Raw genomic sequence first — 24,687 nt, 5'->3', positions numbered from 1 at the left:
TTGGGTCATTTATCATTCACTGGGGAAATGGAATGAGGGTTTCAAAAATTAATGACAGGGTCGGGAGTGGAGGTAAACCAGGAGCGAAATGTTTATGCAATCCTGCCCTACACACACACACACACGCACACACACGTAATGAAAGTAAGATATCACGAATGAAGGCGAAGATATGCAAGAGAAACGTCAGGATGCAAAGGAGGTGAGATGAACTTGTCCCCAAAGGCCTCCTGCAGAAGGAACTGGATATGGGCTCACCTGAATCCTTCATGGGGCAGAGGGCACACTGCATGCCCCAGGCCTCTCCATACAGACAGCAGCACTCAGTGTACGTCGTCTGCTTGCCCACAAGAGGCCGGCTACACACGTACTCATCACTCAGATGTTCCCAGCACAAATCTTGGTAGACATCCGTTTCTTCTATTTGTTCTGAAAGGGAAAACATAGTTCCATGAAAATTGCACAGTTATTCCTATTTATAAACACTGTGTTGGAAGCCAGCAAGTCTCCAAGCTTCCATCTCTATTTCTAAGAGTGACTTCCAAGTAAAAGTCTGAATCCAGTCTGGTCTTTGAATGGATCAATTCTCTGTCATCTCCAACTGGGTGTCATTCCATCAGCTGAAATTCCACCTGCCCATCCGGTCCCAACACAATACTTCTCTCTACAGCTTCCTACTGTTATATACAATGCCCACTATTTTGCCTGTCCGTCATAAGCCTGATGGGTTTCTCACTCTTCTAATCTTCACTTTTTCATTTACTCCTGTCAAACCCTACCATTTCTTTCCACGTACCAGTTATTGAATTCATGCCTTCTCATCCATTTAACCTGCCAAAGCCCTGGACCAGTGACACTTCATCCTAAAGTCTTTAATTCCTACCTTTCAACTGACTTCATCCAAAGCAGTCTCCTGAGGCGAATGATGGATGATGCCAATTATCAGCGGCTTTTTGCCAATTATCAGTAGCATCAGGGATGACAGGAGTTTCTGTCAGTGGACTTCTGGGCTCTCCACCACCTTGTTGAACTCCACCCTCTGCTCTGCTGAGCCTTATCCACTTCCTCCACTCTGCTGAGCACACCTAATTTATCTTTCCCTGAATTACATTTCCCTCAGCTGCCTTTGCAGGTTAGGGATGATGAACCCTCAGCCATGGAACAACCCTGCCATCTGCTCAGCTGCTCCATGGTCCATACTTAATGAGTATGTCCAGGCTATTAAATCTCTTGCATACTGATGATATGCATCTTATTATTATTTCTGTAAGTATCTCATTTTAGTTATTTCAAAATACCCAAGGAATTCATTTTTTCTATTTTCCAGTGGTTCACAATTTTAGTTAAAAGGAAAACCTTATGATGTTTATTTGGACACAGGTTTGCATCTCCTGGAAACATACCGTTTGACTCAGCCGGTCTTATACATCTCTTTTCTGATGCATCCAGGACCATGGGGTGAGTACAGAAGCAGTTGTAAGAGCCCTCTGTATTAACACACTGGCCATCAATACAACTACTGGGGTCTTGACATTCATCCATATCTTAGGAGAAAAAAAATATTACTAAAGAAAATCAGCCATCAGTTGTACCTCATACACTTACCAAACTTTACACATTGCTCTATTTAGTCCAGATTCCAGGGGCTGCCGCTTTTAATTAACCACACATTATCATCCAAAAGAGAGTGGCTCTGACTATAAAAATGTAAGCTGCTCTGACTGAAAAACAACATTGCTGCTGCTGCCGACATTAAATAAGGAAAGAAAACATCCACGAACAGGATATGCTTAGAAATTTAAGATAAAATGGCTCCTTACGATAACTTCTAAAATTATTTCCTTTTGCTACGTTTTTCTGCCTAGTATATATGGTTTTCTGCTTAAGCATTAAGGTCTGGGTCAGTATTTAAAATGGCTCTCACTTGCACAGTATGAGTGATGAAACAGGAGGTGCCACAGACCAAAAGAACGCTTCAGTTATACCAGTGGCCTGAATTATAATTCCACAGTGAATATTAACTCTTTGTTTGAAATACATTCAAACAGTAGTATGGAGGTGTTTCTTTTTTTTAATTTTCTTAAGTTGTGCTTATGAAAAAGATCCCTAAAACATTTACACATCTTTTCAACATATGATTTAGATTCAAGGAAATTGTTTTTACTACATAGCATAGTTATTTTTTCCATGTGTATATTTTCACAGTACACCATACTATATCCCCTTAAAGCTTACCAAAGCACTGCAGTTTCACAGGATCGTAGTATGTCCCTTGCTTACAGTAGCATTCATACCCAGGCCGAGTGTTCAAACAGAAACCATTTTTACAGATTTCTTGTCCAAAAAGTAGGCATTCATCTGCATCTATTGGGAAAAAATTGAGAAATACAAAAAGAAGTTAGGTTTGATCTTTCAATTAAAAAGAGTATAACCAGATTTGGGGCTTTAAGTTAGATATTATAATATTTATATTCCAAAGAATCCTACAGAAACAGCAATATAATATTCTTAAAATAAGGCCTAATTGGCAGGCATAAAAACATAAACAGATGTAGTTTGTCTGTGATATTTGAGAAGCAATGGCCAAACCATTATTGGAGAAGTGTATTTGTAAATATGGTTTCTGAGATGCTACCTCATATTTGATGAAATGGTCTATGGTTCCATAGTGGCATCAACAGAAGGATATATACCTTTTAAGAAATGTGTTCTGGCCGGGCGCGGTGGCTCAAGCCTGTAATCCCTGCACTTTGGGAGGCCGAGACGGGCGGATCACAAGGTCAGGAGATCGAGACCATCCTGGCTAACCCGGTGAAACCCCGTCTCTACTAAAAAATACAAAAAACTAGCCGGGCGAGGTGGCGGGCGCCTGTAGTCCCAGCTACTCTAGAGGCTGAGGCAGGAGAATGGCGTGAACCCGGGAGGCGGAGCTTGCAGTGAGCTGAGATCCGGCCACTGCACTCCAGCCTGGGCGACAGAGCGAGACTCCGTCTCAAAAAAAAAAAAAAAAAAAAAAAAAAGAAATGTGTTCTGTAATGTATATTCTGGCCCATTCACTAGTTGAGATGTAGAAAGTTTCCAAGAAGGTTTGGTGGAACTTGAATGCAAGTCTTTCTTGATAAAAGAAAGCACAAGTTGCTAAGGGGGTTAGCAGACCCATTCCCCCATAGAATTAATAGCTTTGCTATCTCAGTTTACTCAGTGATAAATTAGAGACAATAGGAACACCTACCTAATAAGAGTGGAAGGATGAAATGAGATAATCCATGGATAGGACTCAGTATATACTCTGGCATAAGCAAATACTCAAAAGTATTATCTGTTGCTTTTACTGCTATTATTAGCATTAGTTCTAGCATTTTTGAGCTAATGTCATCTATTCCTCATTTTACAACCTGAAGACTCCATAGAGGATTTGCTTAAAGTTACACAGATGGAAAATGGCAAAGCCAAGCCTAGAACATATGGCTGGTTGGATCTAAATCCAATCTTCTTCCAACCATTAACAGCAGTGCTAAAATAGGAAGAGGAGGAATTTATTTTCATATAAAAGAGAAGATGAATGTATGGTGAAATGAGAGCTCTGTATCTTAATATGAAGTGAGATTTAACTACATCCCTGCAAAAACATAGTAATGTATATTTGTGAATTTGGAAACCATTCAACACGTATTATAAACCAAGTCTTCTCGTTATGTAATTGGACCAAATCATAGATGTATTTAAAAAAACACAAATGGAATTTCTTATCCAGCTACTGAATTATACCATATTATTCAAACACTAGTTTTCTAAAAATTGACAATAAAAATGATTTTATAGTCTGTTTCCCAGCTACTTAGCAGTCTTCAGTATTAAACTATAAAGGAAAAAAATCACTTCGTATATAAAAGGTAACATCTCTATCATGAAAATGTCAAAAGTGAGTGGTTAATGAGGAAATATTCATACATGTGGATATTCACCAAAATTAAAAGGCTGCACATTTATTTTAGAATTATATAATAGTATAATTAAATATATAAAACATGTCTACTCTGGTCGTCTTCTCTTCCATTTCTCATTATGAACTTGTGGCCACTGGTAAAAGGCCCCACAACAGTAGGATAAAGTCTAAAAATACAAGAACTTTAGCTTTGTTGATGACTATAAAGACAAATAGTAGTCAAATTTATATGATCATAATTTATATGATTTCTATTAAGCATCTAGAATAAAATATTTAGTAAGTATCTACTAGGTACAGAATTTGTTAAGTACTTTCAGATATATTATCTTATTTAATCCTTATCATAACCTTTGAGAAATTATTCCTATCTCAGGGATGACGAGATAGAAACTCAGAAGTTCACCTCCCAATGTCTACTTCCCAGCATCATACAGTTTGTGTTCTGACTCCAAGTCCATGGGGACTTTCTTTTAATGGTAGAATTAAGGACTTTGTAATCAGTTTTCATGACTAAAAAGAACTCTAATTCTGTGAAACCCAAGCCATGCATTCACTTGATTATCTCACATGTACACAATGTGTTGAAAATTTGTTTCCACTTGATTCTGACCTTTATAGTTCTCACCACCAGCTTCGGAAGAGGATTCTCCAGCAGGCACAAAACCTTTCCCTTTGGGACACATCTCAGTGAACTCAGCTGATTTTAGAAGAGACAAAACCAAGAAAAGAAATAAGTTGAAAAGACAAAAAAAAAAGAATCAACATCTTCCATGAATGCATGTTTCAAGTTCAGTTTTGCTTTCTCAGACTCGGTAACTTTAAGGCAATTCCAGCAAATAAATTTAGTACAATCTCAAAAAATTATGGATTAAGTGCAAAGAAATCTAATGACTTCATAGATTTTCTTACACTTTTTAATTAAAAAAACCTCCAAGTTCACTCATATTTTCTTACTCATGCTTTACTTGATACTATAACTATTATTTTTCCATGACTGTGATGTCTAGTTTCTTAAAGGTTTAATAAAAATCAATTACACAAAATCTTAGCTTCAATACACAAACTTTAGTTACGAATAATGCTGTATCATTATTAGCAGCAAAGACTGATTTTAATTTTAAAGTGGAATAAAACTGAATTAACTTTCTGCCAAAATATCACACAGAACCTGAGTGTCACAGTACACTCTGATGAAGAGAAGTTCAAGGATTCATATTAAGATGGGATGCGGGTGCTGGCTCTAGCACTGAATGAAACTCACTATATGGTAAGTCGCCTTGAGTTGGCTGTGGGAGTGAGTGTCATCATTTCAAGGCCCAGGGATACCATATGACCAAACACAAGTGTGACTCGACAACTCAGCAGATTCTTACCAGTTCCCAAGACCGGGCAGGGGAAGATTTCACAGTTATCTCCCCATCCCGCACCCGATGTACAGCAGCATTCTTGTTTCGTGACATTGGGGGCCAACACATTATCACAGAGACTGGCGTCATTGAGATTATAGTAGCATTCTTTCTTTTCTTCTTTGGGTTGTTCTACATCTAAATCTAAATGGAGTAGAGAAGGTAAAGAGTGACAATAGGACACATCAGAACTACCTAACACAACTCGTAGAGAATGCAATGGGTGAAAGAGTGACCGTGTCAATAGCATTTGCTTTATAGAAAATGCTTTCCACTTTCAGTGTCAGATTCTTCCACTTTGAGATAAAAATGCACTTGAATCCTGAGTTTTGGTGGAATTCTAACATACCCCAAGAGTGTAAATCTGTCAAAACCATTTCCTTTTACGTGAACCAATTATTTTATTATTGTAGATTTGGCTGTGAGTAGAGTTTCCATATCTGCTTTTCTTGCCAAACATAGGGCCATTTGTTACTGAGCTATAACACCTACTTAAATCAATAAAAATTTTCCCCAACACTTGACCAGGGGTCTGAGCCCACACATAATATTTAACCCTTAGGTAGTTATTTGAATCAACCATGTTCCCAATCTCTTCTGAAGACTGCACAGAAGAAGATAACTAGGAAAATACTGCTGTAACCTGGAGCCTATTAAATAACCTTTCATCACTGAAAATCTAACTACTTAAATTGTTGCAAATATATGACTTTGAATGAAATAATGAGTGCCAGCCAAGCCTCAGGGTAGAATTTCAAATCTGGGTTCTAGTCCCAGCTCAAGTGCGTCCTAGAGGAAAACATATTCTAACAGATTCAGCTTAACCCTCTGTGTGATAAAACACGAACGAGATTATATGAAAGAATACAAACGATAAGAACAAAATCCACCCACTTTCAGATAAGGAAACAGATTGAATTCGATCAGATATGAAGTCTTTGAACAAGTCTGTGCTTTTAAAAAATGATCACTATTTTGTGACTAGACTTGGAAAGTAGTCACACCCCTTCTCTCCTGTATGCTATAGAGTTCAAACTACTACCTATGATCCAGTTTGCATTTATTAACTGTTTCTATTTAATGCGACATCAAATAAGAAGCTGACTATTGTCATAATAATTACTTAGATTAATTCTAATGAAATATTGTCACTAGAACTCTACTATTTCCAGATTCTTGGACTCAAACTGTAAGGTCAAAAGGAAGACATTTACTGGTGAGGATAAGAGTTTAATGTCCGCACATACTTACACTTACCTTTGTTTTGAAGTTAGTAGATAATTATATGAGCAGGGAAATTAAATAAATTATTTTTACAATATCTTCCTATATGTTTATTTTGGCAGGGCCTAGTTGACAGTGGGAATTTTATTAATATATTAAACAGTAAATGTGTTTCTAAAATATAAACTCATAAAATTCTATCAGAAAAGCTACTGCCCTTTCTTTCCTCTTCTGGCATTAAAAGCAAGCAAAGCAGCAAACAAACCTTGGAAATATACACTCCTCTCAGAACACAGAGTATCAGTGAGACTATAAAGATCCCTCATCTAGTTGATTCTGGCCAATTCTCTGATTATTTTGTCTTTGACAGATTTCAGTTTGGAGAGTAAGTTAGCATTACCAGCTGATGACAAATGTAAACCTAGAACAAGTGTCCAGGAAAAAACTCAAATGCTGATTTCTATGCAGCAGTTTATGAAGTGGTTTTAAATCATTTCCTCGTGTGTGAAATTGGGTAAAATCTGCCACTTCCCTCATCTGGTCTAGCTTGCTTCAAGTGTGTAGAGGACTGAAATTCACTTTGTGCACTCTTAACGGAAGGGATCTTCGTTAGAAGGGCCTCCAAGCTCCTAGATATGGAATTACTTGTGAAAACTAAGAGTACGTATTTTAAATTGTTACTAAATCATGAACCCTATAGAAAATTTTATAATCTCTCCCTCAACACAGTGAATAAATTGTCAGCCTGTTACTACTACCAATTCTGCTCAATTATTTTATTCAGCTGGTCCAAAAATGTAGCTAGCTATTAATAAATAATAGTGAGAAATACAAATCAAAAAAGCAACAGGGTTTTGGTAATCAGGTTTATTCTATGGTCTATGCTAAAAGAAGGCTCAATTTTTTTCTCCTCATGTACAAAGTTGTAAGTATGTCATGGTGTTTATTACAAAATGGAATACTTTGTAATAAGGCCTCAGTGAAGATTATACTCACAGGTAATTAGAAACTATAGGCTTCTCTTGAGTCAAAGCATGTCAAAATTTATAAATATATATGAATTTAAAATCTGAAATATATTTATATATAATTTTATGTATTTTAAACACACACACATATATATAGACAAATACATATATGATAAACATTGTTTTGTTTACTAAAATGTTTCTTACACTCACATCATAAAAACTAAGAAATAAAATAATCTTTGCCTTTTTGGGGAAAGAAGCAGATTACTTCCCATAAGGGAAATAATCAACAATATAATTATAATTATTCAGGTTTTACACTGGTTGTGAAAAGTTTTGGTCTTATTTTCTAAGACATTTGAAAGTTCAATGTTTATACAGCTGAAACTGAGGGTTAGTCAGGCCCTCATCTGTGTTTGGAAAGAAATTCAAATTCTTTTTTAAAAAGTAGTCCACAAAGGTCATTCTGGGAAAAGCTACAATTTCCCTATCTTCCTAGTCTTTAAGTAATTAACTTCCTAGAGCATTTTTCCACTGGGATAAAACTCTGGTCAGTAAATATGTGATAATGTAATTTCTTAAAGAAATTCTTATAAGAGTTTAGTTCATTGCTGCCAGGGGTGGAGGGTTTTTATATTGGAAACTAATTTTAAAAGATCAAATCAATAGTTATAGAAAGTGCCAAGCATTAAAAAAAAGAATCTTCTTTTTCTTAAAGATATTATGAGTAAGATTAGCTGTACTACATATCTCATGCCAGACTTCTAAAAAAATATGAATCCTCCTTCAGACTTCTAAAAAATATATTAATCCTCCTTCAGTATTTTCAGATTTGAGCTTTCAATTTGCATTAAGAGGTTGGCTTCACATTTGCATAAAAAGATCAAGTTTTTCATATTTTATTCTAGAGATGTGGCCGGTAACAACAAGAAAGTTTGGTTTTGGACATTTTGTATGTTTTTTTCTGAGGGAACTTTTACAAAGGACTTTTCATGTGATCCACAGGGTGACTATATGAGATAGAAGGTGCTGGTAAATACAGAGTCCTCAATTCCCAGAAGAGAAAACTAATGTCGGTTCCAAGTGGCCTATGTCTACTGCTTTCCCCAAAACCCTTCTTTGGAGCTCAGGTTCTTATCTCACATAGCATGGGTTTGTTCTGCTTTGCCCTTTATTCTTTGTGTGTTTTTTTTGTTTTCATCTTTGAGATAAATGGGAAGAGGGACACAGATAATCTCTGCTGCTGGGGGTTCAGCAACAAGGCCACAAATAGTGCAATCATGTCCCCTGGCTCTGAATAGGAAGGAGTAGGTTTGAGCTGAAGACACCACCTATAAAGAGCCCTTTCTGGGAGCTCCTCCTGTCTTGGTTCATCAGCCTAAAGAGGGTGTGGGCCATTTGCTTGTAGGGCCATTTCCACCTTTAGTCTTTCCCCATAAATGTCTAATCTAAGGAATTACTGTTGGGATGAGAAAATCTACAACATGTAGTTGGTCAAAGTGGATATGAGCTTTTTAAATGGGCTCTGCCTTTCCATTTACAATGTGTTCTGAAGGTTTTTATGAGCTAATCCTCTCTGAACCTTTTTGGAACAGTCAGAATTACTATAATGACCCAAGAGTAACACTGCTAATACACATGAATAAATAGTTACCCCCAAAGAAACAGCTGCCTGTAGTCCTGAAAAGAGATCAATAGATAAAACTCTGTGCGTGTGATGATGTTCAATAAATTACTTTCAGCAGAATTACCCAGGGCACTTTATTTCCTTTCTTATTTTAAAAATGCTACAGGCATTAATGTTTTAGTGAGAAAGAATTCTTTAATATTTCAAGGAGACATAAAGGAAAACTTAGAAATTCATATGCTTTGAGTTTTCTCATACAAGAACTTGGAAAATTAGAAATGTATTTTTCCTTTTTTCTTTTTTTTTGAGACAGAGTCTCACTCTGTTGCCCAGGCTGGAGTGCAGTGTTTCAATCTAGCCTCACTGCAAGCTCCGCCTCTTGGGTTCACGCCATTCTCCTACCTCAGCCTCCCAAGTAGCTGGGACTACAGGTGCCCGCCACCATGCCCAACTAATGTTTTGTATGTTTTGTAGAGACGGGGTTTCACCACTCAATCTCCTGACCTTGTGATCCGCCCGCCTTAGCCTCCCAAAGTGCTGGGATTACAGGCATGAGTGACATTTCTGACATTTCTGATCTTAAAGCTTGAAACTTAACATTTGTCTTATCTGAGTTCCTGTCTCAGGAAATGACCTTCAGGCCTCTTAAAAAAAAGTATCAAAGAACTGAAACTCACCAGATCACTACATCCTGACATGAGATGCTGATCCCTGATTCATCATGATTGCTTCCCTGTCCCTCCTTTGCTCTTGTTTTCTTACACATTGTTACATTTCTTCCCTGTTACATAAACCCCTAGTTTTAGTCCATCAGGGAAGTGGATTTGAGACTGAGCTCCCATCTCCTTGGCCCTAGCACCCAATTAAAGCCTTCTTCCTTGGCAATACTTGTAGTCTCAGTGATTGGCTTTCTGTGCAGTGAGCTAGAACCTAGACCAAACCCCTGGTGTTCAGTAACAGAAAGTAGATAACTTAAGATGGTAAAACATGTCAAAGCAGTCAAAGTGAAGTTTAGAAAAAAAAGCACAAGAGTAAAAACATTTTAAAAGAGGATCTCTCCACATAGTTCTTGCTCTTAAAGAGGTCTTAAGGAGTGAACTGGAGGCTTCACTCTCAGGACACACACACACCCCTAGGCCTCACTGCACAGGGATGGGTAGACAAGGCTATCAGGGAAGATGCCTGGTGGAGCTGACATCTAGTGAAGGCATTATAAGAGAATGGAGAAAATGAGCCAGGGACAGTGAGAGGGTGAGGAGAGGAGAAAGTCGGGGATATTACTATAGAGTGGAAAAGCAGGGAGAAGAAAAATGAGCAGAAATGGATGAATGAAGGGGTTCCTGAAAGCCAAATAAAGTACCGTGGGCCCAGCCCTCTGTATCCATGGGTTTCACATCTGTGAATTCAATCAACTGCAGATAAAAAATATTTTAAAAAATAAAAAGCATACAAAAACAAATAATACAAATAAAACAACACTATAGAGTAACCATTTACATGTCATTTATATAGTATTACATATTATGAGTCATGTAGGGATGATTCAATGTATACAGGAGGATATGCATATGTTATATGTAAATACTATGCTGTGTTCTATCAGTGGCTTGAGCATCCATGGATTTTGGTATCAGTGGGGGCCCTGGAACCAAGCCCTTTTAAATACCAAGGGACAGCTGTACTGCAGAGAAAGAAAAACAAGAGAAGAGTACAGAGTCAGAATAGGAAGCACATATGGAGATGGGGGAATGAGCAGATGCCACACAACACAAGCCTGTAACATTCCTGACACTCGGGTGTCATGAGGGCCTGCAAGGATAAATGCATGAGTAAAGCAAATCCGAAGTGACACACAAAGTGTATGGAAACGTTTAAAAGGAAATGTACAAACCATTCCTCTTCAGGTTTAGTTTATGGCAAGTTCTAGGATCCAACATGCATTTCTAATGCAACATTATGGGTATACCTTGTAGTATTAAGAAGATAAAATAAGACCAGTCTGGGCAACATAATGAGAACTCGTCCTACAAAAAAATTTTAAAAACAAGCTGTGCATGGTGGTGTGGGCCTGTAATCCCAGCTACTCAGGAGGCTGAGGTGGGAGGATCACTTAAGCCCAGCAGGTCAAGGCTGCAGTAAACCATGACCATACCACTACACCACTCCCGCCTGGGCAACACAGCGAGATCCTGTCTCAAAAAATAAAAATAAATGAAGGTACAAGGTGTGTGTGTGTGGTGTGTATGTATAGTTTTAGTTTGTTACTTTGATTGATATGTCAGTTCATTAAAACACTGACACCTCTTTATCAGAAACTCAGATATGACTTTAGGTGCTATCTATAGCAAGCAGAAAATCTTATAAAAGCAGTTTGGCTTTTATACCAAAAAGATGATACCTTCTCATTATCATCGCTGGATGTGGGAAGAAACTTGAGTCAGTACTTTTTTAAAAAACAAATGAATGTATTTTCCTCAGCCTTACCTACATTTACGGTATAGATCCATTACAAATACACAATACGACTTCAGGAATTTTATGGCCTTTTATAATATTTGCATTATAAATACTGTGGTCTTACTTTCTTTAATATTTTTTTTTCCTACCAAAAGTCTTTTTTTCCAATCAGAAATAATTTTTATAAAACTCTTTCAATGTTAAATTTATTTAACAGGTTAACTAAACACATTTTAAAAAACAGACTCTGCCAAATATAACAGTTGACTGATTGTTACATGTGGTTTCCTGCCTTTAAAAAATGTGTACATGCACAGCCGGGTGCGGTGGCTCACGCCTGTAATCCCAGCACTTTGGGAGGCTGAGGTGGGTGGATCACGAGGTCAGGAGATTGAGACCATCCTGGCTAACATGGTGAAACCCCGTCTCTACTAAAAATACAAAAACGAAATTAGCCAGGCGTGGTGGCGGGAGCCTGTAGTCTCAGGTACTCAGGAGTCTGAGGCAGGAGAATGGCGTGAACCTGGGAGGCAGAGCTTGCAGTGAGCTGAGATCACGCCACTGCACTCCAGCCTGGGCAACAGAGCGAGACTCTGTCTCAAAAAAAAAAAAAAAAGGGTACATACAGAAAACCTGTAGTGTACCTTTCTAGGAAGGGAACAGGGATGCTGTTTGAGTTCAATTGTCAGAACTACCAAGATGAGTTGTATTCTGTGTTCTTTGACAGTGGGGAGACGTTCCTTTTTTCTTTTAATTTAACCTCTTCCAATTTAACTCAAGCAATCTGAAGCAGCACTTCTTACACGGAAGTGTGAATAGACGTTTCCTTACTTAAGTGTGCCCCTATTAAATCTTTGAAAAAATGAAAAATTATTTTTATTCTATAGAAGTAGCTAGGAATGGGAGGGATGGGTTATGAAAGGGACATGTGCTTCTAATGTGGAGAGGCAATTTATTCAACAGTTACTGAGTGTCTACTATCCATCAGGCACTGTGCTAAGCAGTGAGCTGTTTTGCAGTGGATACAGAGAGAATAAGATGCAGAGACTGTTAGTCACAAAAACAAGGCACGTGGAGAGCAGAGAGGCAGAATCCTGTAATTCCATCTTGGGGATTTGGGGAATGTATGATAACTTGGTGAGAGTCGAGCAGACTTTTAAAAAGGCTTGAGAGATATTTCAGGAAAGGCTAATGAGAAGACAGGCAAAGTGGCTCATGCCTGTAATCCCAGCACTTTGGAAGGACAAGGCAGGCAGATCACTTGAGGTCAGGAGTTCAAGACCAGGCTGGTCAACATGGCAGAACACTGTCTCTACTAAAAATACAAAAATTAGGTGGGCATGGTGGCACAGGCCCGTAATCCTTGGACTAGGGAGGTGGAGGCACAAGAATCACTTGAACTCAGAAGGTGGAGGTTGTGGTGAGCCAAGATCATGCCACTGCACTCCAGCCTGGGCAATGGAGCGAGAGCAAAGTCATCATCTTGGGAAAGCATAATTATTCGGGGTAACCATGAGCAAGGCATGGGCTTGGATGTAGGTATGGGGAGTGTAGGAGAGAAAGCTAAACAAGCAGGTTACATTATAGAGGATAAAGGGTATTGCTGCCCTGGCTAATGCATTTGGACTTCATGCTATAAAGCAGTGGCAAGCAGTTGAAAGACTGAATGATTTAAACCCAGATCTGTGTTTTGAAAACATTAACTCTGGAAGCAGTGTGGAGCAGGAATTGATGAGAGAGGCAGGGAGAGAAGGCAGGAGGCTACTGCAATGATCCAGGTAAGTGATGTTGAAAGACTGACCCAGGGAAGCAGCATCCAGAGCAGGGAGAGATCTGAAGAACACCCTGAAGGTAGAACTGGCAGGATGTTATGATAGACTGCTTGGATGACGAATGGGGAGACAAAAAATGTATGACTTCAGAATTTCTAGTATTGAGGTCTGGCAATTAATAAATAGACACAGCTGGGCGCGGTGGCTCATGCCTGTTATCCCAGCACTTTGGGAGGCTGAGGCGGGTGGATCACAAGGTCAGGAGTTCGCGACCAGCCTGACCAACATGGTGAAATCCCGTCTCTACTAAAAATACAAAAATTAGCCGGGTGTGGTGGTATGCACCTATAATCCCAGCTACTCAGGAGGCTGAGGCAGGAGAATCCCTTGAACCCAGGAGGCGGAGGTTGCAGTGAGCCAGGATCGCGCCACTGCACTCCAGCCTGGGCGACAGAGCAAGACTCCATCTCAAAAAAATAAATAAATAAATAAACAGACAGAAGCAGAGGAAATGGTGATTAATTTAGGTTTGAATAACTGTCAGCCAGAGAAGCTTACAAGACACCCTGGAAGACAAAGTCCAATAGGCAGCTGGAAATAGGAGCATGACACTCAGAATACAGGTGGAGGCAGAAGATATTTACTTAGCAGGCAACATCATATAAGTAATGGTTGACTCCAAAGCAGATAAAATATCCCAGGAGAAAAACATAAATAAGAAGAGAGCTAAGCATGCAACTGCCTGGGATGTTATTATTTAAGGAATGGGCAGGAGAAGAGGAACCTGAGAATGGAAAAGACTAGTCCAAGAGGCAGGAGAATGCAGGGAACAGTAATGTCATCAAATCAATCACAGGGCAAAGATGGGGGAAAAGATGAAAAACCAGTGTCAAATGTTTCAGAAGATGACTCTGGGATGAGACTAAAGAGTTTAGTATATAGAAGCTCACTGACGGCTCACTTAGATGAAAAGTCAGAGGGCCTAATTTCAGTGCACTGAAGGTCAAATGGAAGATGGTTCTGTTGAGGCAGGGGAATATGGATGTCCTTTCAGAGTCCAGGGGTCAAGATGGTGACAGATATCAGATGGTGATACTGCAGGGGACTTTCTTTTTGATTTATTTTTGTATTTGCCAATTTTCTATGATTAATGTGTATTATCTTAATAATGAAAAACAAAATGAAAAAAGCCAATTTTGAGAAGAATTTGATGTCTTGGTGTCCTCAGCCCTAAAAGTAGAAATGGTGAAGTGGGAAGATCCCTGAGTTGGGTTCCTGAACCAATTCTGCCATTCATGAGCTATATAACCTTAAGAATACATTTAAGATGTTTCTCTGGGCCTCAGTGTCTTTACCTATAAATAAAAAAAATTGAGCTGGAAAATCACTAAGGTGGTTTCTAAATGCAGAAGTCTAGGATATAGTTCATGATGTGGGAATCAGATCTCAAATGTATTAGCGAAAACTGATATTTAAAGAAACCCTATGATAAACTGTTGAGTAAAGTGAAGAATTACTTTATAATACAACTACTCACCCCAACCTATATGCTTTATACTTTCTGATTGTGTTTGCTTTTCTTAAAGTGAAGAATACCTGTATGGATTATAATATGTACTTTTTTCATTGTGCTCTTTTCATTATACCTTCTGTTTTAAAAATAAGATTCCGTTCCTACCACAGAACTTCCTCTGTACACCAATCAAGGAAGAGAACAGCATTTTGTGGGTAAGGTCTGAAGGCTGCAGTTGCCAAGATTAAATATTTACTGCTTCCCTTAGAGTGCCCAAAGACATAAAGTTTTTATTGAGCAATTATCACAGGCACTAAGGAAATAATAGCATCAGACTATATTTTATATCCATACCTCCTTAAATGTGATGAGTGGCCTGGTATGGACATTTTTTTAGTTACTTCTTTTTCAGATGCTTTTAGGCAATGCACAGCAATGTAAATTAGTGGCCAAAGTCCCAGGCAGTAAAAAACATTAAGGCAGACCTAAAAAATACATATGTGGGAAGCAAGAGGTTTAGAAATAAAAACCCTAGGGCATGAGCGTTCCAAAGTACCTTAAAGGTTCATCTGGGACAATACCCTGCTGGAAGTGGGTGCTCTTCTGCCAGTGGGTATCCCACCTGTTCTTGGATGCCTCTGCGGGAAGCACTCCAGTATTTTGTGAGGCTGCTTTTTGCTGACTAGCTCTTGTTAGTTATTGGAAAGCTCTTCCGGCTACTGACCTGAAATCTGCTTTCCTAATATCCTACGCCATAGCCCTAGTGCTGTCTTCGGTATGCTACCACATCAGATTATCATGCTACTGCTCATTGTTGGAATATAGATTGTCCTGGGGGAGTTTTACAGCTGAATAAAAATGTGATAGCCAATGCTGGAAATCTACCTTCCCCTTCCTAAGCACTTTTCAGGAAGGATGAGATCTCAGCTTCAGTATATTATATATATAATGAAATTAATTTGAATTCTAGTCTAAAAACTTTTATTTATATTTGGCCTAAAATGTTTTTTTCTATGGAATAGCAGATTCTTTTGCTGTACAGGGTACAAACTCTCTTAACTTGACAACATTTAACCAACTTGCTGTGTTAACTGATGTTTTCTTGCCCTCTGTAAAATACCATTGCTGATGCTCACGGAAGGGAGAATGCTCAGAGCTGGACGGCTATTCTTGCAGAGGTCCACACACTTCTGCTCCTACAGGCTGCGCAGTATGCAAACCAAGACTCACCTAGGTATATACTCAAACATTCTGTGTCAGTGTATTGATTATTGTACTTACATAATTTAATTAAACATTACATCAACCAGTACAATATGAATGTGACTAGAAGAGCTGTTTCTAGGGCAAGTTAAAGCTTTAGAAAGATTCGATAAAGTTGATTTAGTAAAAGAAATGCTATCAAATTAGGTGTGGACAAGACAAGTGTAAAAAATTGAGAAAAACTGTAAAAATCTAGAGAGACTTTACGTTCGTTTGCTTTGGAAAAGGCTTTAGATTCTCCGTTCTACAAAGAAAGTGTAAGTAACATATAACAGATGGGGTTTATGCGGGATAGCCACACAAACTCCACAAATGAACCTCTACACAGAAAAAGACCATAGCCTTTCTCTTCAAAGATTGGTGCATGAATGTACTTTTTTTTTTTTTTTTTCCTTTTGAGACAGTCTGGCTCTGTCGCTCAGGCTGGAGTGCAGTGGTGTGATCTCAACTCACTGCAACCTCGCCTCACGTGTTCAAGCGATTCCCGTGCCTCTGCCTTACTGATTACAAGCATATGCCACCACGCCGGGCTAATTTTTGTATTTTTAGTAGAGATAAGGTTTCACCTTGTTGGCCAGGCTGGTTTAGAACTCCTGGCCTCAAGTGATCTGCCTGCCTCAGCCTCCCAAAGTGCCGGGATTACAGGCGTGAGCCACCGCACCGGGCCAAATGTACTTATATCCTTTGAGTTAAAAATTAAACTTAGAAGATGTTACCTTTTTATGATTTCCAGTTTTTAATCACCTTTTTCAAATAATTGATCAATTATTGGCTCTGATGAAATCAGACAGAAGGCTTCTGCTGAAGTTTATGGCTAAACTCAGTCTCTCAGGATACTGCTAGAAATTTTTTTTAAATGAAGACTGTCATAAGACAGTCTTAAGACTCCATACAATCAAAGTTCACCAACAACTATACAAATTGAGGCATGATAAAAGTAAAAGCTGCCAGGAGCTATACAAATGAATAAGCTCAACTAGTTACTGGTTGGGATCCAACAATTATCTTTTTATCTTCCTCTACAGAGTGTAATCGTTGGAATATCCTGCATTTTTTCACTTAACATTGTATCACATACGTTTATCTTTATCATGACCATCTAAGCATCACCTAGGCCATTTAATGGCTATATATTATGACATATGAATTAACTCATTCAAAATAACACTATAGGTGAGGGGCTACCCTATGGAACCAAGCAAAAATAAGAAAAAGACAGTTACTTAACCAATTCTGTTAGTGGTCAACCAGATTTTTCTGTTTTGATTTGTTTTTTGCTATTGTAGATCCAATTAAAATGAAAAGTCTCTTCTTTATGGAATATGTATTGTTGTGGTGGTCACTAGAATGAAGAGAAATCCTGTCACCAGTAATCACTCATCTCTTCTCTTTCACAAAATTTTTGAATTACAGTCTGTTCATTTAATTCTGTACCCTTCACCTTTCTATATTTAATAACTGAGGAAATATGTGTGGGTGAAAATATTTTTATATTTCATTTCCTATTACTTGCAAAGACAGCTATTTTACACGGAACAAGTGTACCCTCCAGAGGAGTAGTGAAAGCTATTATCGAAGCATGGATAACACTGATTGAGAAAGAAAAAAAATGGCCTATGTTTCATTTTACTTGGCTCTCAAAGGACCATTTGGGCCTTTGCTTTCCCTAAAATACAACCAAGCTATAGCTACATGGCACAAACTAAAAGGGTGATTGGGAAGTTGATTAATTTATCTGGAAAACAGTCCAACTCTCTATTTCAGTTTGCACGGTGACGACACAGCCTAAAGCAAATTTTAAGTGAACGCAAACATAGCCACTCTCTAGGCCAAATTCTGGAAAAACACCTTAAGAATTCCAAGTGGAAGTCTTTGTAGATCCTAAGAGGCCTATATGTTGCTTTTAATTTAGAGAAGTGTCAAGACACATTTCTCTAAGGGCCAAGAACGTATGGAGGATTATGCAACTTAATGAGATGGTGCCATATTAAATCCTGAGCTGATAGCTTTTTAAGTTTTCAGCAATCCCCAGCAAATGTCCTCATCATTTTGGATCCTTTACCTTACTGGAGGCATCTCTGGTTTGGATAGAACATTAGAGGCCATCTAGCCCAAAGAGTCATCACCCACATCTTAATTCCACTGACAAGGCAGGCACAGAAGAACATGGAAGCTTCCAGAGACAGCACTGTGTCAGGACATCTGGCTAATTATCTCATTCCCAGCATTTATCCCAAAGCTGTGTGGGTGCAGGTCTTTGAGAGGAGCCTGCCATTCCCTTGCACAGTGTCACTGGGACTTACCTGTGGAGGTCCGGGAGCGGCACTGCCCGGTCATGGGGCTGTACTCTTGATTTTCATCAGCACACACGCACAGGAAGGACCCTTCCACGTTTTCACAGAAGGCTTCACCACACACCCCACTGAGCAGTTCACATTCATTCACATCTGGAAAAGGGAGCACAGGCCAAGTGAGATGTGTGCCTCATTCAGGACAGCTCTCTATTTTACCAGCTGTGCCAGGGCTAATAGTGTCTTGCTGAAAAGCAGGCGATCCCCAGAGAGCAGTCAAACCCCTTCTGCTCTTTCAGGGAAGGGGCTCTTTAAGGTAGAGCTGTCAGATTTGGTCTGGACGAAAGGACTATGAAAATTCAAGACAATTCTCAATTTATTTTTTTTGTTTTGTTTTTTGTTTTTTTGAGATGGAGGCTTGCTCTGTCGCTCAGGCTGTAGTGCAGTGGAACGATCTCGGCTCACTACAAGCTGTGCCTCCTGGGTTCACACCATTCTCCTGCCTCAGCCTCTCGAGTAGCTGGGACCACAGGCGCCCGCCACCACAGCCAGCTAACTTATTTTGTATTTTAAGTAGAGACGGGGTTTCGCCGTGTTAGCCAGGATGGTCTCGATCTCCTAACCTCGTGATCCACTCGCCTTGGCCTCCAAAAGTGCTGGGGTTACAGGAGTCAGCCACTGTGCCTGGCCAATTCCCAATTTAGTTTTAAAGGACACCCTGGAATTGTACTGCAAACCTAGTATGTGCCCACTGACCATCTAGTTTTATTATTCCTGACTTTTCAACATAATGAAGTCTTAAATGACCCAACACTCTACTCCCAGTTTTTTTTGTTTTCTTGTTTTTTTTGAGATGGAGTCTCATTCTGTCGCCCAGGCTGGAGTGCAGTGGCCCGATCTTGGCTCACTTGCAACCTCTGTCTCCTGGGTTCAAGTGATTCTTCTGCCTCAGCCTCCTGAGTAGCTGGGATTATAGGCATGAACCACCATGCCCAGCTAATTTTTGTATTTTTAGTAGAGACAGGATGTCACCATGTTGGCCAGGATGATCATGAACTCCCGACTTCAAGTGATCCGCCTGGCTCAGCCTCCCAAAGTGCTGGGATTACAGGTGTGAACCACTATGCCTGGCTTACTCTCAGTTCTTAATTCAAGCAAAGTTAGAATCACTGATACTTCAGTAACCACAGAATTAAGTTCATTTAAAAAGCTTTAAAAATACTTAAATATCTGAAAATACAGGTATTTCTCTGGTAGCCAAAGCATCCATAATTATCAATAGAATTCAGATTACATATTCCTTTGAGAAATGAAGGAGAGATCCCTATAGATACTCATCAGGCTACATTAATCATTCATGTGAAACAAATTGGTCCAATAACTAATCACTGATCTCATGATGCCTTTTCAAATTCTGTTGATGTCCCACTGTGTAATTTCTATTTTGCTAAATGTTTTTCTTCTGTACTTAAATATACATAATTAAAATACAGTCAAGGAATCTCAGTGACAAGTACACTTTATTCAACATTTTGCAAGTACACAGCCCTAAAGAAAGGCTAATTTTATGTTTGATCTTGTCCAGTAGTGCTTTTTACCCTCTTTCCTCCTACAACATTTTATTTATGAGTATCCAGTTCAGCAAAGCACCTGAATTAAAGTCTGAAATGCTCACATGTCTCATGCATTAAACATGTACAAACAATAGCTTTCATGAGCATACTTTGAGATGGTTTATACAAAGTTAAAAATCTGAGCAATTATCTAAATCATTCCAGAAAAAAAAAAAATCATCCTTTCACCTGGTATACCCAGTTAATTGGACAAAAAGCTTATATATCTTGACTTATTTGGATAATTACTTCAGTTTTCCATTTCATTTGTATATAAAGAGATATAAATCCAATGAACTGGTTTCACTTGTGAAAAATACCATAACATAAAGTAAAGCAGAGTTGAAATATTTAATCAACCTAGACAGTCATATTGAGACCAGAAAAACTTAAGAAATTGCCAGTTCACATTTATCAATTTTAGGTAAATGTTCCGTGGAACTTTGTACTTTCCAACATGTATTATTGATGTGGCTAATAAACTCTATCTCATCAGACTGCAATAATTCAATCAAGAAATATTTCCTAGCTTACTTCTGTGGGGCAGGCCTGTGCGGCCTGTATGTGAGGAAGCAATGATGAGCCAGCAGTCCCAACTCCTGCCTTCACGGAGCTTATAGTTGAGTTAGGGAAATTAACAAATAATTGTACACGCTTCAGTGAGTGTGAGGAGTGAAAAGTTCAGACTCAGTGAAAGCATGGAACAGCAGACCTTAAATGCAGGGATGGGTTAGAGAAATGATACTGGAGCAAATAGCTGAAGGATGAGTAGGTGATAATGGGGGAGGTGCTGACTCATCCCTGTAGCTCTACAGAACACACAGCGTAAAGTGCATATCATAGGTGCTCAGTAAATATTTTTGAAAGAATAAATACAAATACAAATAAAATGACATTTGTTGAGTTCACCAAAATGATAACAAATATTCCTTCTCTAAGGGTGGTGTTTCGTGTGCCAAGCTGAAATGTCAGCATGGGTTTAGTGTGCTCATCCAGCTGGTTAGAAATGAACATTAAGCAGCCGGGCGTGGTGGCTCACACCTGTAATCCCAGCACTTTGGGAGCCTGAGATGGGTGGATCACGAGGTCAGGAGATCAAGACCATCCTGGATAACATGGTGAAACCCTGTCTGTACTAAAAATACAAAAAATTAGCTGGGCGTGGTGGTGGGTGCCTGTAGTCCCAGTTGTTCAGGAGGCTGAGGCAGGAGAATGGTGTGAACCCGGAAGGCGGAGCTTGCAGTGAGCCAAGATTGCACCACTGCACCCCAGCCTGGGTGACAGAGCAAGACTCTGTCTCAAGGAAAAAAAAAAAAAAAAAAAAAGAAGAAATGAACATTAAGCAAGGGCTCTGGAGCTATGTGGACTCGAGACAGCCGACATGGTTTCCAGATATGGTTCAACATCTGATATTTAAACAGTTGGCTGTTAAACAAAATTTACTGAGCACCTACAATAAGCCAAGCATCGTGCCCTGCCCAGGGAGAAGCGAGAAAGTTTTCAATCATATAGAGGTTATAGCCTTGCAGAAGGGGGCTGCAGGTGGTGTACCCATTATTAAATTATTCCCCCAAAGGTTATAAGTGCTATAATAGAATTTGCTGAAGGTGCTCTGGAAGCAGAGGTCACAGCTCAGCTTGACAATGAGGGATGGGGCAGGTATGGTGTCCGGAAGATGACACTGAACCTCAGTCTTCCAGAATAAGTGAGAAAAATCCAGGGCTCAGGGAAGGAGAGGTCAGGAAGATATTCCCAGCAGAAGGAGTGAACGACAGTCAAATAATTGCACAGTGACATGGGCAACCACAACCAATCTGACGTTGCTGGAACCAACAGGTGAAGAAGGAAGTAGTGAAGCTAAGATGAAAAGTAGGGGCCACATCACAAGACCCATCTGGTGAAAATACTATGCAAATGTCAAACAACTAAATTTTGGTGGAAAGGTGGCTAAAGCAAGAGTTTGAACTAAGATTAGGATAGTCTTAGCTATATTATTAAATAACTATGTCTTGTTGTGAATAATTCTTGAATAATTATCTATGTTTTTGACTAGCTACTGCTTATGCATGAAACCATAGATTTGTACATAATTTTTGGTTGGGAATTAACTGAATTTCATAATTCCACAAAAGCAGTTATTATTCAAGTGACATTATCATTAAACCTTGAAAATTTTATTTTCCAAGTTTAATATGGATGGCAAATGAATTAAATGTTTTAATTGCAAATTTTCAAACCAAATAGGTATTGACTCCTCAAGTTCCATCTGCCATGTAGTGAACATGGCTATTTTTCTCTAAGAATAAAGAAAAAGAAAAGTCTTGCTATCTATAAAGTCTCGAATTTGATAACTTTTCTTCTCCTTCCCATTTAATTGCTCTAATTGCAAATATGTTTCATAATGAGTTTGACGTGAAGAAATCACATCTTGTCAGACAATGAATACAAATTATTTTCTGTGTGAGCATTTGCTGGACCATATTCCAGGACATCTGATGATATTCAAGATTCCTTCCAGCCCTGTCAATCCCGGAACAGACTGAGGAAATACAGTTGCACAATTCAAAGCATCCTTTTACAGGTATCATTCCTGGACACTGAAGCTCCTGGCAATACTTTGCCTTAAATGCACTAAGGGGGTGCATTTAAAAGACAGACAATCTATACCACACACCAGACTCTACTTCCTGTGCCGAAGGGAGTCTAGAGTTCTGCATACTCAGTTAAGAGTTTAAACAGATGTTCTTGTTAAAATTCATTTCAATGTAAAGTCATACTTTTATATTTCTTACTGTCCCTAACAATTTCAGAAGCCATACGATTTTTTTTTTTTTTTGAGACAGGGTCTTGCTCTGTTGCCCAAGCTGGTGTGCAGTGGCAAGATCAGGCTTACTGCAGCCTCAAACTCCTGGGCACGTGAGATCCTCCCACCTCAGCCTCCCAAGTAGTTGGGACTACAGGCATCCACCATCAAGCTTGGCTAATGTTTTTGAAATTTTTATTCATAGAGAAAAGATCTCACCATGTTACCCAGGCTGGTCTCAAACTCCTGGCCTCAAGCAATTCTCCAACCTTGGCCTCCCAAGTGCTGGGGTTACAAGTGTGAGCCATGCACCCAGCCAACATAGGATATTTTTGCACACCCTCAAATTGTATGACAAAATCAAAGTGTGATAAAGCTCTACCCAAATTACCTGCTTAAAAGCTCCTGTAGTTCACTGTGATTTCTTTTCCCTAGGGACATGTGAAACACGTTGGGAAAAAATCTAAAAACTCACCCACACACCCTTGCCCATCCTGTGGGGCTTGAAAGCCCTGATAACAGAGGCAGCGGAAGGAGCCAGCTGTATTGTCACAAAACCCGTGACTGTCACAAACAGTGTTGTTTACACATTCATCAATATCTGCAAAAAAGACATGGAACATCAGACACAAAACAAACACAGGCTGACAAACACCAGATATTAATGGATAAACAGAGGCACTCAACACATCCTGATTAGTGTGTGATGATGAGATGAACATGTTTACACAGAAAACAGCTTTTAAAACATTTTACATATAAATAAAATGTTTTGATGAAAATGATTTAACAGTCAAAATATTGGTTTCTATGAAAAAAACATTTACTACTTTTCCTTAGGAAATGTTTTTAGACTGAAATGACTGCTGCAAGTGCCATGCCCAGTATTACCTAAATGTTTTCAACTCTTGATTGCCAAGGAGCCTTATATTCCTACAGAGAAAATATGTGAAAATATTGTCACTTGTTTGAGTTGCAGTAAATGCTAATAGTATTTGCATCTGATAGTTACAGGTGGAAATGAGCAATGTTTTACTTAACCTTGTGGATAACATTGATCCAGACTACACAACATCCTCAGGAAGTCAGGAGAGTCTGATGAAGTCAGCAGGGTAGTCAGTCAGTCCCAGTGCCATAAGAAAACATTTTATGCCACCAATTTACAACCACTCAAGGTCCTAACCCTGCAGGCTGCTCCAGCTGATTGGCTGACTCGCCAATTCATTTTGTTCTCCACAAACCTGATGAGAGTGACCTTGTTGCCTTTTTTTCTCATTAATAAAAATGTTCTTATAAAAGTGATGCCTCAATTGTAAAGTTACAACAGACTTTTAGATAGAATTCTTCTTTATCCTTACAGTTACTAATTTCCTTCTCCCTTCTTTCCTTCCTGTTCTCCTTGGGCACTGCCACATCTCACACCACCCATTGCCTGGTACTCTGCTCTCTCTGCCCCGGACTTAACAGTCATGCCACATGCAAGTTTTTGGAGAAACAATTAAGAAAATGTTAATGACAGCATCGAAATATATGTGAAGAAGATTGCACTTTTATATTCAAATAATGAAATCAGATAACAAATGTTAAAGAAAATGACAAGTCCAAGTTCACTTGACAGAGTTTAGTTTGGGGATAGTATTAATAAAATTGGACATTTTCTTATTTATTTATTTATTTATTTATTTATTTATTTATTTTTTTTTTTGAGACAGAGTCTCACTCTGTCGCCCAGGCTAGAGTGCAGTGTTGCAATCTCGGCTCACTGCAAGCTCCACCTCCCCTGGGTTCAGGCCATTCT

General features: G+C 39.0%; 1 protein-coding gene across 4 annotated transcripts in view; it reads right to left on the bottom strand.

Annotated features, from left to right (window-relative positions):
* The window catches only part of LTBP1 (latent transforming growth factor beta binding protein 1), a 448,496-nt gene that overhangs the window by 34,433 nt on the left and 389,376 nt on the right, over positions 1-24,687 (bottom strand). For 2 of the 4 annotated variants that reach the window (XM_025354196.1, XM_025354198.1), the window contains 8 exons: positions 23,365-23,490; positions 18,486-18,629; positions 13,312-13,317; positions 5,323-5,499; positions 4,560-4,646; positions 2,236-2,364; positions 1,404-1,544; positions 259-429 (listed from right to left, as the gene is read on the bottom strand). In XM_025354196.1, the coding sequence (XP_025209981.1) occupies positions 259-429; positions 1,404-1,544; positions 2,236-2,364; positions 4,560-4,646; positions 5,323-5,499; positions 13,312-13,317; positions 18,486-18,629; positions 23,365-23,490 (981 nt within the window). The remainder of the gene's footprint in view (positions 1-258; positions 430-1,403; positions 1,545-2,235; positions 2,365-4,559; positions 4,647-5,322; positions 5,500-13,311; positions 13,318-18,485; positions 18,630-23,364; positions 23,491-24,687) is intronic. The other 2 variants (XM_025354197.1, XM_025354199.1) reach the window with 1 other exon arrangement.

The sequence above is a fragment of the Theropithecus gelada genome, chromosome 13 (assembly GCF_003255815.1).
Source record: "Theropithecus gelada isolate Dixy chromosome 13, Tgel_1.0, whole genome shotgun sequence".
Classification (NCBI taxonomy): Eukaryota; Metazoa; Chordata; class Mammalia; order Primates; family Cercopithecidae; genus Theropithecus; species Theropithecus gelada.
This window is presented reverse-complemented; position numbering and strand designations above follow the sequence as displayed.